The 13,586-nt window shown below is 39.3% G+C and overlaps 1 protein-coding gene across 2 annotated transcripts; it reads left to right on the forward strand.

The window, feature by feature from the left end:
- The first annotated feature begins 1,253 nt into the window (after positions 1 to 1,253).
- Positions 1,254 to 9,452, forward strand: LOC119498125 (zinc finger protein 624-like). 2 transcript variants are annotated; one of them, XM_037786664.1, is made up of 3 exons: positions 1,254 to 1,536; positions 8,515 to 9,358; positions 9,391 to 9,452. In XM_037786664.1, the coding sequence occupies exons 1-2, from the start codon at positions 1,335 to 1,337 to the stop codon at positions 9,276 to 9,278; spliced, it is 966 nt and encodes a 321-aa protein (XP_037642592.1). In that variant the 5' UTR covers positions 1,254 to 1,334; the 3' UTR covers positions 9,279 to 9,358; positions 9,391 to 9,452. The 2 variants fall into 2 exon arrangements, with proteins under 2 accessions (XP_037642592.1, XP_037642582.1); XM_037786654.1 differs by lacking the exons at positions 8,515 to 9,358; positions 9,391 to 9,452 and adding an exon at positions 5,229 to 6,872 and having other exon boundaries at positions 1,260 to 1,536.
- The last annotated feature ends 4,134 nt before the right edge of the window (positions 9,453 to 13,586 follow it).

Here is a 13,586-nt window from a genome sequence, read left to right on the forward strand (position 1 = left end):
TTAAGTGTGTTAATATAAATGCCAGAATAGTATAAATAAGAATTAAATAAGTATTTCTTGAAATGTATAGTATAAATGCAGTATTAATCACAGAGTATTACACAGTTGAATTATTGCACAAATTAATGTATATTTGAGTTAAGTCAGTATTGTGTATAGCAGCTGACAGGTGAAATAAGTCCAGGTCCAGGTTATGAATGTCTGGAAACCTAAATACATTTTACCTTAGAAATAATACAGGTTTACAAGTTTACAATTATATATTTATAATAGAAAACAACGATGTCTTGCACAAAAAGTGATAGATTATAAAATGTGTGAATATGGCAATGTAGTCTCAAGACTTTTGCCATGGAATATATTTTTGTAATAGTTAATAATTGTAAACAGTTTATCCTGGTAAATAAGGTCAAAGAAGTGTTATTTAAAATCATTCATTGATGTTACCCAGTTAGGTCCTTTTTTTTGTTAAATTAAAAAATGACATTGATTTAAGCTGTACCTTGTGTGATTCCCATACTGAAATTATTGTCCATCTGTTCTGGAAATGTACACATACTAACATGTGGCGAGATATTTCTAGGTTTATTTGGGAGAATATTGTCTGTGAATTTGAACTTGAGGAAAATGAATTGTTTTGGTTGTTTAACGTTCAACACAATACATGAAATAGAGTATTTTCTAACCAACCTCATTATCATTGTAGCAAAATTTAACAAGTGAAATCTGATTTTAATGTTTTAACAAAGAAATTGAACTATACTGTATATCAAGATAATAACTTAAGCGAAAAAAAAAGCTTGTAAAATATATTTTTTATTAATTTTAATTCAATTTAATGTTTTGACTTAAGTTACTATTTATTTTATTTATTTATCTATATTGACCCCTGATGTTTTATGTTACTATAACTTACTTCATTTGATGTTTTTTGGTTTTTATTTACTTTTATTTGTATCCAATCATTTACTTTTCTATGTATTTTACCCATGTATTTTTTTTATTGTATTGGTAACAGATTTAAAATAAAGTTTATTAAAAGGAAAAAAAAACCTTCTGCTATACAACAGTTATACACAGTGCAGTACAGTAGGTGGCAGTATGACCCTTGTTTCATATTATTGTATCCTTGTCCAAAAGGCAAGGAGGGTGAAAAGAGGATACATCATGCATGAAAACCGGAGCTATAACGCATGCGCAGTCTGCACTCGCCTCAGCTCCAGTTACACTGCGCATGCGTCATACAGCTATTTGTGTCCTATCCTCTTTCAATAGGCCGTGATCAAAGGCTGTCACACTGTGCTACAAAACAGAGAGCTAACAGTCAGGTTGGCATGATGGCTAACGCTACGCTTCAGTCATTTAACGTCTTTTTGACGGAGAGATTGACGGCAGCAGCTGTAGACATCTATGGATTCGTTGAGAAGACGATAATAGACTACCAGGAGGAGGTTTACCAGACTAAACTGGAGAACCAGAGGCTGCAGCGGCTGCTGGATCTGGTCTACAAACCAGAGATCAGACTGCACCGGACAGGTACGTTTCAGACTGTTTACACTAACAACTAACAGCCAGGTAGCTAACAGTGTAACTGGAACAATAATAACTAAACCACATCACCGTGTAAAGTTAATTAAACGTTTTTTGTGTTACGTTAGCGACCCGTGTTAGCTAACGGTACGGGTTGCTAGCTAATGACAGGTAACGGTTATTGAGCATTTCCGGTTAATTTTCAAAATAAAACTATACATTTGCCATGCCAGCTTTTATAAGGACAATTATAATATTCGTCTCAGCAAGACACTGAGGCAACATGAAAGCAAATTAATATGTTATTGCTACATTTAAACACTTACCCTCATAAGAGACACATATTAATGATTGTATATTGAAGGTAACATCAGATCATAATAAGAATAAATACTTACTAAATAATCTATCTTCCCTTCTTCTTCAGGCTTTTGAGACAGTCAGCAGACTTAACCCTGGCTTTTTTAATTATTTGATAATTTTGTCGGCGTTAATGCATATGGCTTACATTTTTTAATTATTTTTTTTTATTTTGGAAGTTCAACTCCAGGCCCTATAATAACTCCATTATAACACAGTTAGTGATGCCAACATAGAGACACTCATTTACCTTTTTGTGTAGAGGGAGACACCAAAATACATTGAAAAATATCTCAATTAAAAGTGACTTTATTTACTAGGGTGTTATCGTTACTTGTGGAACATAAATATTTGATAATGTATATATTTTATATATATATGAAGGATACACTCGAAATTCGGCATTTAATCCACCTAACAGTGCCCAAATTGATTAAATTAACGTTTTAATTTCTCCTCTTCCCCCACTGAAACTTTGGTGGAAGAGGGCACATAGGCGGGTGGGTTATCATGTTCTCACTACTGAAACACAAGCACTTTGTACATTAAATAAGTATAGTTCACTCATATAAACAAGTGGTTTATTTTAGCTTTGTTCAAATGTATGAATGTATGTATGCAAATCTGCAAATGTTATAGGAGTAAACATGAAAAACACCTCTGGACAACCCCAGTAATATGGTCATTTTGAACCTGAATGACCTCGAGTCACCAAAAGCAACACTAAAACTCCTATCTTGCAAGTAGGGGAAAAACAACATAATAATAATTAAATGTTCCTGTAGAGAAAACTGGTTTGTCTATTTTCAAATTCATTGCAAGTCACAGTGTTTTCTTCCTGAGTGAATAAAACACTGTAAGCTTTAATACTCACCAATAGGACACCATTAATGTTGACATAAAATCCAAGGTTGCAGGCAAAACATGTGGAGGAGCGGCTTAAATACGTTTTCATAATAAGCATTAGAATTGTGTGAACATTGTGTTAAAGGTGAGCATGTGTTGATGAATTCGTTCTTGGTGTGATGTCACATACTGTAACTGTATTTTGGATCTCTTTTATAATTTCCTGTTTTGTAATTCTAACCTGTGGTCCTGTATCTTTCTGGTGTTATAACAGACAGACTGCATGTTAAGTTAAGGCCCCTAAACTCCCAGTCATTTTTTATGCTCGCTAAAAGCATGTTGGGATTGTGGGAGAAATTGAAGTCCTTAACCTGAAGGGATGAAACAAAGCTGCACAGAATTTAATCGCACCTGAGATCCATTGCGTAATATATCTTAAATTAGCCAACCTATTTCACTTGTGAACCCAAACTACAAAAAACATGGAAGCAGCTGTAAACTGCATGTGGAATAACAAGATGATGGGTCCACCAACACAAGTATAATGCCAGGTTCATGTCACATTGGAATAATCAGAACTTTCAATTTCTCACTTGTAAATAGCGTTCACGACACGTCAACATCCGAGTTGTAATTACTGTAATCCATCCAGTATTTTAATCCCCACATGAACAACTTTGTCATCATACAACCATCTTCATAACATGAACACTCGCAAGTTTGAAAAATGGGAAGCTTTCTCACCCCTACCATCCATCCCATACGACATGAACGCAGCATGAGTCAATTTTTCCATACAGTGTTATTGTGCATCACTTAAAGGGTCAGTGCGTAGTATTTCGGGGGATCTATTAGCAGAAATGGAATATAATTTTCATAACCATGTTTTCTTTTGTGTATAATCACCTGAAACTAAGAATCGTTGTGTTTTCGTTAGCTTAGAATGAGCCCTTCATATCTACATAGGGAGCGAGTCCTCTTCATGGAGTCCGCCATGTTGCTCCGCCATGTTTCTACAGTAGCCCAGAACGGACAAACCAAACACTGGCTCTAGAGAGAGCCTTTCACGTTTTTCGTTACCTCAAGGCCGCCGTAGTTCTCCGCGCCTATTGTGAAACTGCGGTAACGTGAGCCGCAGAGTGCAAAACCGTGGTACCGCCAGCTGGCGTCTGACTTCCGTTGCTCCTAAAGTAGTGATATTATGGTAAGGATGGCCTCTGAGCGAGGCGAACGGCCTCACGTTACCGAGTCTTGGAAAGGGAGGAGTGAGCAGAGGGCAAACTGCAACCACACCACTAGATGCCATCAAATCTTACACACTGTACCTTTTAAAACCGGTAGGATTAAAGACAGCTAATAATGTGTGGCAGCAGTATTGTATACAGAGTAGTGGTTTCAATGCCTTCTGAGTGTTGGTGTTGTGTTGCATTTAGAGCCATTTGCTCAGGTACCTTGTTATGTGATTACTACTCCTTGTTTAGTGATCACTTTGTTTCCCTGAAGTTAGTTCACATTACCATTTGACACAAGGTCTCTCTGTCACCTTATGCTCACTATCTATGAATAATTCAGGTGCTTATTTGAGAAACATTACAGTACAGTCTCTCTTGTTTTGGCTCATGTTCTACACACAGTTCTGTTTCTTGCATCAGTTGTTAGGCCTGTTTATGATATAGAGAGCTCCAGGGATGATGTATTTTTGACAGCCAACCAGGAAGTCAGCATCGCCCTGGGTTCCCCTCGACAAAAAGCCGACGGGATTTTTCCATTGGGTTTTGGATTATTGCAGAAAATAACAAACGTTTATGATGCTTACACGTTTTGTTCCGTAAAATAATCTTCACAAATTAACACCTCTTTTGTGATATTTTAAGTGTGAATACAATCGCCAAAAGTAAAAAGCTAACGTTAGGCTATAAACGAACTACACAACAGTCACGTGAGTGCGAGTGTACACAACGAGGCTGTAAAGGTGGACGAGTCGGCGTAATGACGTTTAGTAGTCTCATTTAGCCACTTGTTAGTATTAGACGTATTTTATATCATAGAACAAAACGTTAAAATCTCTTCAGCTTGTATTAACCACAGACCTTATTTCAAGCATCTAACTAAAAACCCATTAAAACACTGACTTCCAGACGAAGGAACCGGAAGTGGTAAAATGCTAACTCATTATCGGGTTTTGGTACTCATTCCTGCTGCACTCTATTATGAATAGCTCACAATGCACAGGTGCGGTAATCAACATTGTGAATTTCACCTGCATCACCTCTACTCTATCTATCGTGTTTTCTGTTTGGTGTGCTGCAAATGCATTTTTATTAACTCACTGCTTTCAGACCACAACTTGCTTTTGATTTCTCTGGCGCTGTTAGGACGACGGTCACCGCTGGGGGATCATTTGAGTTTCCCAACATCTAGTTCATGTGTGATCAGAGAAGTGATTTTTTTTCTAGCTGCTACCAAAAACATTTTCCTATCCACTGTTGCAGATTCAAGGCAGATCGATTTGCCCACACCGACACAGGAGGTTTGTGCTCAGGAGCAGAAGATAGAGAAGGAATGTATTCCCAGTGAGGCCAACGAGGAGCCGGTCATCCTGCCCATTAAAGAGGAACTGACTGACCTCTGGACCAGGTCTGTGGAGGCACCTGTATGTCTGTCATACAGCAGCGTTACAGACACACTAACTCAGATTGTCACAGTTGGAGAGCACAAAGAAAATGGGATCCCAGACAACCTAACTCAAGTTGTGACAGTTGGAGAGCACGACGAATACGAAGCGCCAGACGACCTAACTCAAGTTGTAACAGTCGGAGAGCACATGGAATATGGGATACCATCACAAGATGACCAAGCGTTACCATCCTTTGGAGTCTCCCCATTATACACAAAGAAGAATAACATGTTTTTTTGTAATATTTGCTGTGAGCCTTTTCTGAGAAAAGTCGAATTAATGTTGCACCTCGCAGTTCACGAAACACAAAGTGTACCAGAGCCCACCAACCAAGCGTTCACCTGCGTCATCTGTGGTAGAATAACAGACTCCAGGAGTCACATGATCTGCCACATGAGAACACACACCGGAGAGAAACCATTTGCCTGTCCCATTTGTGGTAACAGATACAAACTGAAAGGCCACATGAAAGAACACATAAGGACTCACACTGGAGAAAGGCCTTACACCTGCTACATCTGTGGGCAAAGCTTCAACAGATCCTCGACCATGACTAAACACGCCAGGCTCAAACACAGGGAGAACATGCCGTTCAAGTGCATGCAGTGCAGCCAGCGCTTTCCTCTGCTTGTTGTGTTCAAACAGCACATGAAGACGGTCCACGATGTCACCTTCTCTGTATGAGATACAGCTGCTGTAGCGATGCTGATGCTGACTACTGTTTTAAGTTCAGAAATTGCACTGAGTCTGATGGCGATGGCTTCGTTATGGTTTTGCTTTTTATGCTTGTATGTTTATTGAAGTTGCAGCTGACATGCTTCCCCAAATTATGATCCACTGCATCAATACAACTTCTACTGTTCGGATGCTCTTGATGAGTTGCTGTAATTGTAATCTGCTTCAGATCTAACATGTAACACGCTCAGTAGAAATATACTGGATGTACCACATAAATTTAAATTATGCGCGATATGGATTTTTATCAGCCGATACCAATAATGAATGATTACCTGCTTCAGAAGTTCATAACCTGTAGTTCATGCACAACTGAGGGTAAAAAAGGCTAGGATGTTGTTAGCAAAGATGGATGATTTAATATTCCATAGAGAGGCGAAGTCACGCCCCTTCCGGTGGACCACCATGGGTCCTTATTTTGGAAAAAATATGAATGGTAGTCAATGGCAAGAGACATATTTTTTTGATCCAATTTTAAGACTGTGTACAAGACTGTGAAAATACGTAATTAGAAAGACTACACACCCAAAAGTCGCGTAAGTGACGTCTCTCTCGCTTAAGCTGTACTGGAATGTATTCACACCAGTAACGGGTTTCACTCATTCTTTCTCTTCCCAGCTGATTGAAAAGACCAGGAGTCGCTGGATAAAACACATCAGTTAAGATAACATTACATTTGTGTGTGGAACATAGCTAAGTTGGCTAGCTAGCTAGTGTTGGTGACGTATGTTGTGCGAAACGAGAGATGTAGTTCACTGAGCAGTTTCACACAAAACTAAATGATATTACTACAAACTGAGACTTTCTTCACTTGCAAAATTATGTTTTAAATTAACAAACATCATATGTGTGATTCATGGCACAATTCGAACGGGATCAAAATAATATTTGTCTTGACCACCATACATATTTTTTTCCGAAATAAGGTCCCATGGGGTCCACTGGGAGGGGAGGCACTTCGCCTTTCTATAGTTCTGACCTAATCTAACTGACATCACTATTTTTTTTTAGCAAATTTGTATTTCAAATTGCAATTTGTCTTCTTATTATCAGCCGATAATTTATTGGCTATAATTTCATTATCAGAATAATACATAATAATGTAAATTTCTCATTATCGGCCGAAAATGTATAGTTAAACAACTGCTGGACTTTGACAAATGCATAAATCTACACCTGCAAATCAAATACATCTCAAGGGCTTTTATTATTATTATATACAAAATTTGCTATTTGCACTGTGATTTTCAACTTTGTTATTGTACTTCCTTAAATTCTGCCTTTAATTCAAATGTAACATTGTTTTATTGGCTTGCAATGTGTAATGTACTGTTTTGAAGAGCAATGCCAATAAAGTTACAGTAGCCTACATGTAATTACAGCTGCAGTGTTTTCATTGTGTGTTTGTGAGCAATATATGTGAAGGTATAAAATCATGGCTATAAAAGAGTTTAAAGCCACATATTGGCAGATGTTGACTTTTTGACATAAATATATTGATAAGGATCCCTTAAGTTGTTAAAAGCACAAACAATCAGGGATGCTGATGGTAGTCAGATGTGCAACAGACTTGAAACTTTCAACCAGAGAGGTCAGTGAGACGGTATGAAGTGACTTTAAAGGGGAACTTGATTTTACACGTCAAAGTCTGTTTACAGGTCTTGGGTTGTACTACTGCATATGAGAAAAAAAGTTCTATAAAGCCTTTTGTGACTCAAGTGATGTCAAAAATAAGTATGTAAACTAAGTAAAATACGTATGTAACTTACAAAACAAAACACCGGTCTCCTGGTTGAAAGTCCTGTGTTTGTTAGACCCATCCACCAACCATAAGAAGTCTTTCTCACTTTTTATTCTACGTCACTAGCTCTGATTGTAGCATATTCGAGCGGATGCATTTGCATTGCAGTCGGTACAGACTGCATGGTGTGAAAATGACACGCCTAATACTTTTTGTGTCATTCACAAACCTTTTCGTGCGACCGGGCTGAAATTTGCATTCAATGTTAAGGGAGGTAGTACCTCTGAGACTATGGAGAGATTGACATGCATACTGCTAATGTTAGAAGGTGGTTACAAGGCAACACACCTTTATGTATCCAGATATAGTACACGCATCCTTTTAAATTCACTCCTTAATACAAAATAGTAATTATTTGTCATTGTTATGTTTTGGTGTAACACACATACGCAAGAAAATAGTTCCCAGTTTGAGGCTCTTCTGAGTTTCCCACTCTTGACTGGTTTGTCCCTTCGTGAAGTTGATGTGGCTCTGCTCATCTCAAAGGTAAAAGTCCTGATGGGTGTGGATTGATGGGAGCACTATTTTGGCACTATTTAATGCATATCTGTTTCCATCCTTGCAGATGCCAAACAGACAACTGCGGAGGAGATTCCCATTAAACAGCAGGAGTGGAGCCCGGCTGTGTGCCAGGACGAGCCGGGACCCTCTCAGGTTGAAGAGGAGCACAAGGAGGAGCTGTGGATCAACGGGATCGAGGATCAACCTTCAGCGGAGGACAGCGATGACGGTGACGCCTTGACGAAAGAACTCATCAAAACGGTGCAGCAGCTAGAAGACTGTAGAGCGGCAGAGGAGGGCAGAGAGACAAAGCAAACCCCTGCAGAGGAGCCGGAGCCCTCCGAAGAGAAGACGAGCACCACCTTATACCGCTGCCACATATGCAACTACATATTCACCAAAAAAACTGTGCTCACATGGCACCTCAAGACGCACGAAAGCAAGTCCCATGACAGCAAGGGAAACTTTGACTGTCACATATGTGGCAAACACATCCCCTGTCAGAGCAATCTGCAGAACCACATGAGGGTGCACACAGGAGAGAGACCCTACAGCTGCCATTTCTGTGGCAAGTGTTTTAAACTGAAAGGACACATGACAGAACATATAAGAACTCACACAGGGGAGAAGCCTTTCAGCTGTCACGTCTGTGGCAAATCTTTCAACAGGGGTTCAACTCTGAGGAAACACGTTTTAGCCAAACATAAGGAGGAGAGGCCGTACAAATGCGGGGACTGTGATGAGTTATTTACTGAGAGGCTGCTGATGAAGAGGCACATGCGAAAAGTTCACGGAGTCACCCTGTCCACGAGTCAAAGTCCTGCTTAGAACTTCAGAATAGACGTCATTAATGATCAGCCCGTTCTCATTCCCAGGACGTCAAATACAGAGGTGTTGTCTAAGCTGTCGGCACCCTTTAGCACCGGTATGAAACGCACCGGGCGTTCCATAAAATAAACTGTAAACCCATACGCAGCAACAGTAAATGCTGTGAGTGTGGTGACGTAGTTTATAGAGCGAAAAGACACACATCAGGCGGGGGGGAAACATTAAGTTTCACTTTCACATTATAATCAGCTGTTCGTTCGTGTCCTGTGTTCACAACGTTCAGTGTCATTTTCACGTTACAAACGTAGTAGTTTTAAGCCCAACCATGTGGTTCTTACCTAAACCTATCTATAGTGGTTTTGTTGCTTAATCCTAAAGTGACGCCAAGGGTAACTATGTAAGGGATAATGTGCAGCGAGCCGGTCATTGTTGGAAAATAAATTCCGACAGGGCGATGCGGCACCCGTCTTGCATCATCCCGAAGGGGTTTATTTCACAATGACCTGCTAGCTGTAAATTATCCCGCTTATTCCACGGCTACTTACTTAAGAAATCAATAATCTGACACAAATATGGTCCGCCAGAGTCCGACATCAGAACTACGCACATAGCAACGGTCTGTTATAAAGAAATAATAGAACGTAGAACACCGTGATTGACCAATCAGAATCAAGTATTAAACAAAGCCGTGTAATAAAGGGGTTTTGATGCCAAACATAAAGTGATGCCAAGGGGCGTGACAATGCGGCGGTATGTGACGAGTTGGGATAAGAACGTGTTGCAGCGATGCATGTTGCATATCTGAGTAGAGAATAAGGCTAGGTATCTTTTGAAATGTTTCAATACTAACGGGAGTGAGTTTTGGTACCAATACCTTCTTTCAAAATGTTGCTTTAAAGAATTTTAATGACAGTATACTACAAAATCCTAGATCCCCCTAAATGCACACTGTCCATTACAATACATCTAGAATTGTCCAAAATCAGTATTTAAAGGGGATAACTTGACATTGTGGGAGATACACTTATTCGCTTTCTTGCCAAGAGTTAGAAGAGAAGATTGATCTCACTCTCATGTTAGGAGCTGGATCCAGGATTAGCTCAGTTTAGCATAGAGACTAAGAGGGGGAAACACCTGGTTCTGTTCAAAGTTGAGGAATAAACTGTAATTCGTCAAGATTAAGGCTGTCAAAGTTAACGCGATAATAACGCATTAACACAAATTTGTTTGAACGCCAATAATTTCTTTAACGCATAAACACAACTTGCGATTTTTAGCTTGTATCTTTGAGTGAAGATCATGGCATCATTTGAAATGGAACCTATTGGTACCAATCATGTTATACGTGTCACGAAGGAGGCTAAATAACGCTCCAAAGTTGCGCTAAATTTTGTTGAGGAAAAACTGGCATGGCCATTTTCAAAGGGGCCCCTTGACCTCTGACCTCAAGATATGTGAATGAAAATGGGTTTTCTGGGTACCCACGAGTCTCCCCTTTACAGACATGCCCACTTTATGATACTCACATGCAAGTCATAGTCAAGTCAGCACACTGACACACTGACAGCTGTTGTTGCCTGTTGGGCTTGAGTTTGCCTTGTTATGATTTCAGCACATTTTTTTTACCCAGCTGTTTACCCTCGTAAACAAGATTCAGAATCTAATTCATTCCAACTTTTGGTATAGCTTTTGATACTCAGTGCTACAGACACAGTGTGGTCGGTACTAAAAATGTGTTGACGTTCAATAACCACACAGGTACTCCTTGTAGAGACTCTACAAGGAGTACATGTGTATCTGTACAAATGCATAGGACATGTGGACCACTTACAGTACTAGCTCCAGATGTGCTGGACATTTACATTATATAGCTACCATTTCCTCCTAGTGTTCATAACCTCTGGTGAACATCTGTGAACCACCAGAATTTCATTCTGCAGCATAAAAAAGATTAATTAAAAAAAGATAAAACAGATGCTTGTCAACCCTTTAAATTCAGTCTGCTTTAAACATCTTTCTAATGTGCACCATAATAACATATACAGTACAACTGCGGTACATCGTCTGTCAACTAGTGATACCTATGTTATACTTGTTACAAGTTGTTTTACATATTTATATATATATATTGTACATAGTTGTATTTTTTTTTTCTTTTGCCAAAGTTCAGTCATATAATGAACCTGTTGTAAACCAGCTATGTGAATATTAAAATATAAAAACACTGTCAGGTGTGAAAATGTATGGCAAAAATGCATCACTCTCATCTTTTTTTGTCTGTATCACATATGTGTGTAATGTAGCAGTGCAGGATAACCATAGTTTTAAGGAAGGATTACATTTAGACTTAGATGCAAGACTGGTGTGGAAAATTAGGGTCAGACTTATTGAAGAGTGTCGTCAGCTGTAACAACTGTAGAGATTTTCTCTAAGCAACAAGAGGGACAGAAGATGGAGAAAGAACAAGAGCTGTGGGTTACATTCAATACGAGGACCGAGACTGAATCTTCTTGTGTCGGGTGATAAAGAGGCTCCATCTTTGGCTTCTTGCTCAGTGGGAACATGATGCTCTTCTCTCTTACAGCCACATCTTGTCATTTAAACTGATAAGGAGTTTTCTCCTTCCACAGCTTTAAGCTGCGTCCTGGCAACTGTGTGTGCGACTAAGTTTGTAGAAACATGTTTCTATGCATCAGCCACACGACAGAATAGAAATCTACCATCTTTTACCTCAAACTGGGGAAACCAAACATGAGGAAACCATCAGCTGCACAGAGAAGCTTACATAGCTATTCATTTGGTGATGAGGCTGGGTCTCCAGGGGCTGACTGTAGCCGTAGAAAGTCACTTTCTACGGGAAGAAAGACACAAAACAGCACAACTTTGGTGAAGACAGTATCTAGTAGAATTAACAGTTGTTACTGTCGTTGGAATAACTTGTGTTTGTGTTAGTGTGTGTTTGTTTGACAGCAGCCAGAATCAGAGGTGTGGACTCGAGTATGTGTCCTGACACCAGGGCCTGCAGACCCAGCGCTCCTCTGCTTGCCTGGCTTTTAATTTCCTCCCCATAGCCACACATGCAGGCCACCCCAATTATATAACATGCAAATAAAGCGTGAGAGTGATTGGACAGTACGGGACATGAGCCTGCAGGGGGTGGCATATCAGCAACTAATAACTGAGTGAATCACAGGGGAACTATGATAAACCACTAAATTACAATAAGGACCAAATATGTGTTTTCCCTACAATAGGCTGACTTAATTTTAGTTTAAATGCTAAAAAAATATACTCACAGGGAAGAGATATTCATGTGTCAAAGACATTTTCTATGATAAATCCATATTTCTTTAAGGGAATAACATAGAAATGTATGAAATAATCCAAATGCTTAATTTTTTTTGTAAAATTAGCCACACTGTCAGAGCAGTTGGCACTTGGCTTTACAGGAATTGTCTGTCATCCTTAGTGCAGTGAGATTCAGGTGTGTGTGAGCATGCATGAATGGAGCCTGCAATTGTTCCTGGCTGTCAGAGATTGCATAACACAAGTCTTTACCAAGTGAGTCACATTTCCAGTGGGGTAAATGTTGAAACTTATTTGGTAGGACTGCTCCTTAAAGTTTTGGAGGTAGCAAAGGTACCGCCAGTCTGGTCTGCACAGAATTCAGCTCAGAAAATGAACATCTGTTTAAAGGAATAATTTTACTATTAGGAAATACCATAGACTTCGTATAAAGATGGACGACAAGTGATGAACTAAAAGTGATGCCAAAACATCTGGTTCACCCCCTGCTAGCTGGCTGCAGGTCAAAAAGCCCACCGTCTCCATGTTAGCGGATGGGACATGGGCCAAACTAAAAAGTCAAGGTACATATCAAATACATTTTTCCCAAAGATGGTTTCTGTCATTTTAGGTACTTCTTATCACGCTGATGTGTGTTCAAATGTTAATTTTTGACAAAGTTATTTGATGCTATAAAAAAGGGGGTGAAACGTCATGATGACAGCTGTGATTGACAGCTGCTCTGAGTGAAGTAGTCGTGCAGCAGGAGGCTTGGGAATTGAGTGCTACAGTATTGAGTCCTCAAACCCGGAAATGAGTTCGCATTTTAGCACTTCTGGGTCCCTCTCCTCGAAGTCAATGGGTATTTTGAATGGGTTTTTAGTTAGATGACGATGAAAATGAAAATGTTCTACTACTTTAAGTTTAGTTGACAAGAAAAATGTAAAGTTACAAGCTAAAAATGAAATACAAAATTGATGCACAAATTAAATGAAATGCATGCAATCCAAAATAAATTCATAC

Source organism: Sebastes umbrosus, chromosome 1, assembly GCF_015220745.1.
Source record: "Sebastes umbrosus isolate fSebUmb1 chromosome 1, fSebUmb1.pri, whole genome shotgun sequence".
Lineage (NCBI taxonomy): Eukaryota > Metazoa > Chordata > Actinopteri > Perciformes > Sebastidae > Sebastes > Sebastes umbrosus.

What these genes read in the sequence shown, in the direction of transcription:
- LOC119498125 (XM_037786654.1), top strand. Translation starts at nt 1,335, where the DNA reads ATGATGGCTAACGCTACGCTTCAGTCATTTAACGTCTTTTTGACGGAG. An exon ending in GATCAGACTGCACCGGACAG is followed by an intron (nt 1,537 to 5,228) that starts GTACGTTTCAGA and finishes CCACTGTTGCAG; the next exon opens with ATTCAAGGCAGATCGATTTG.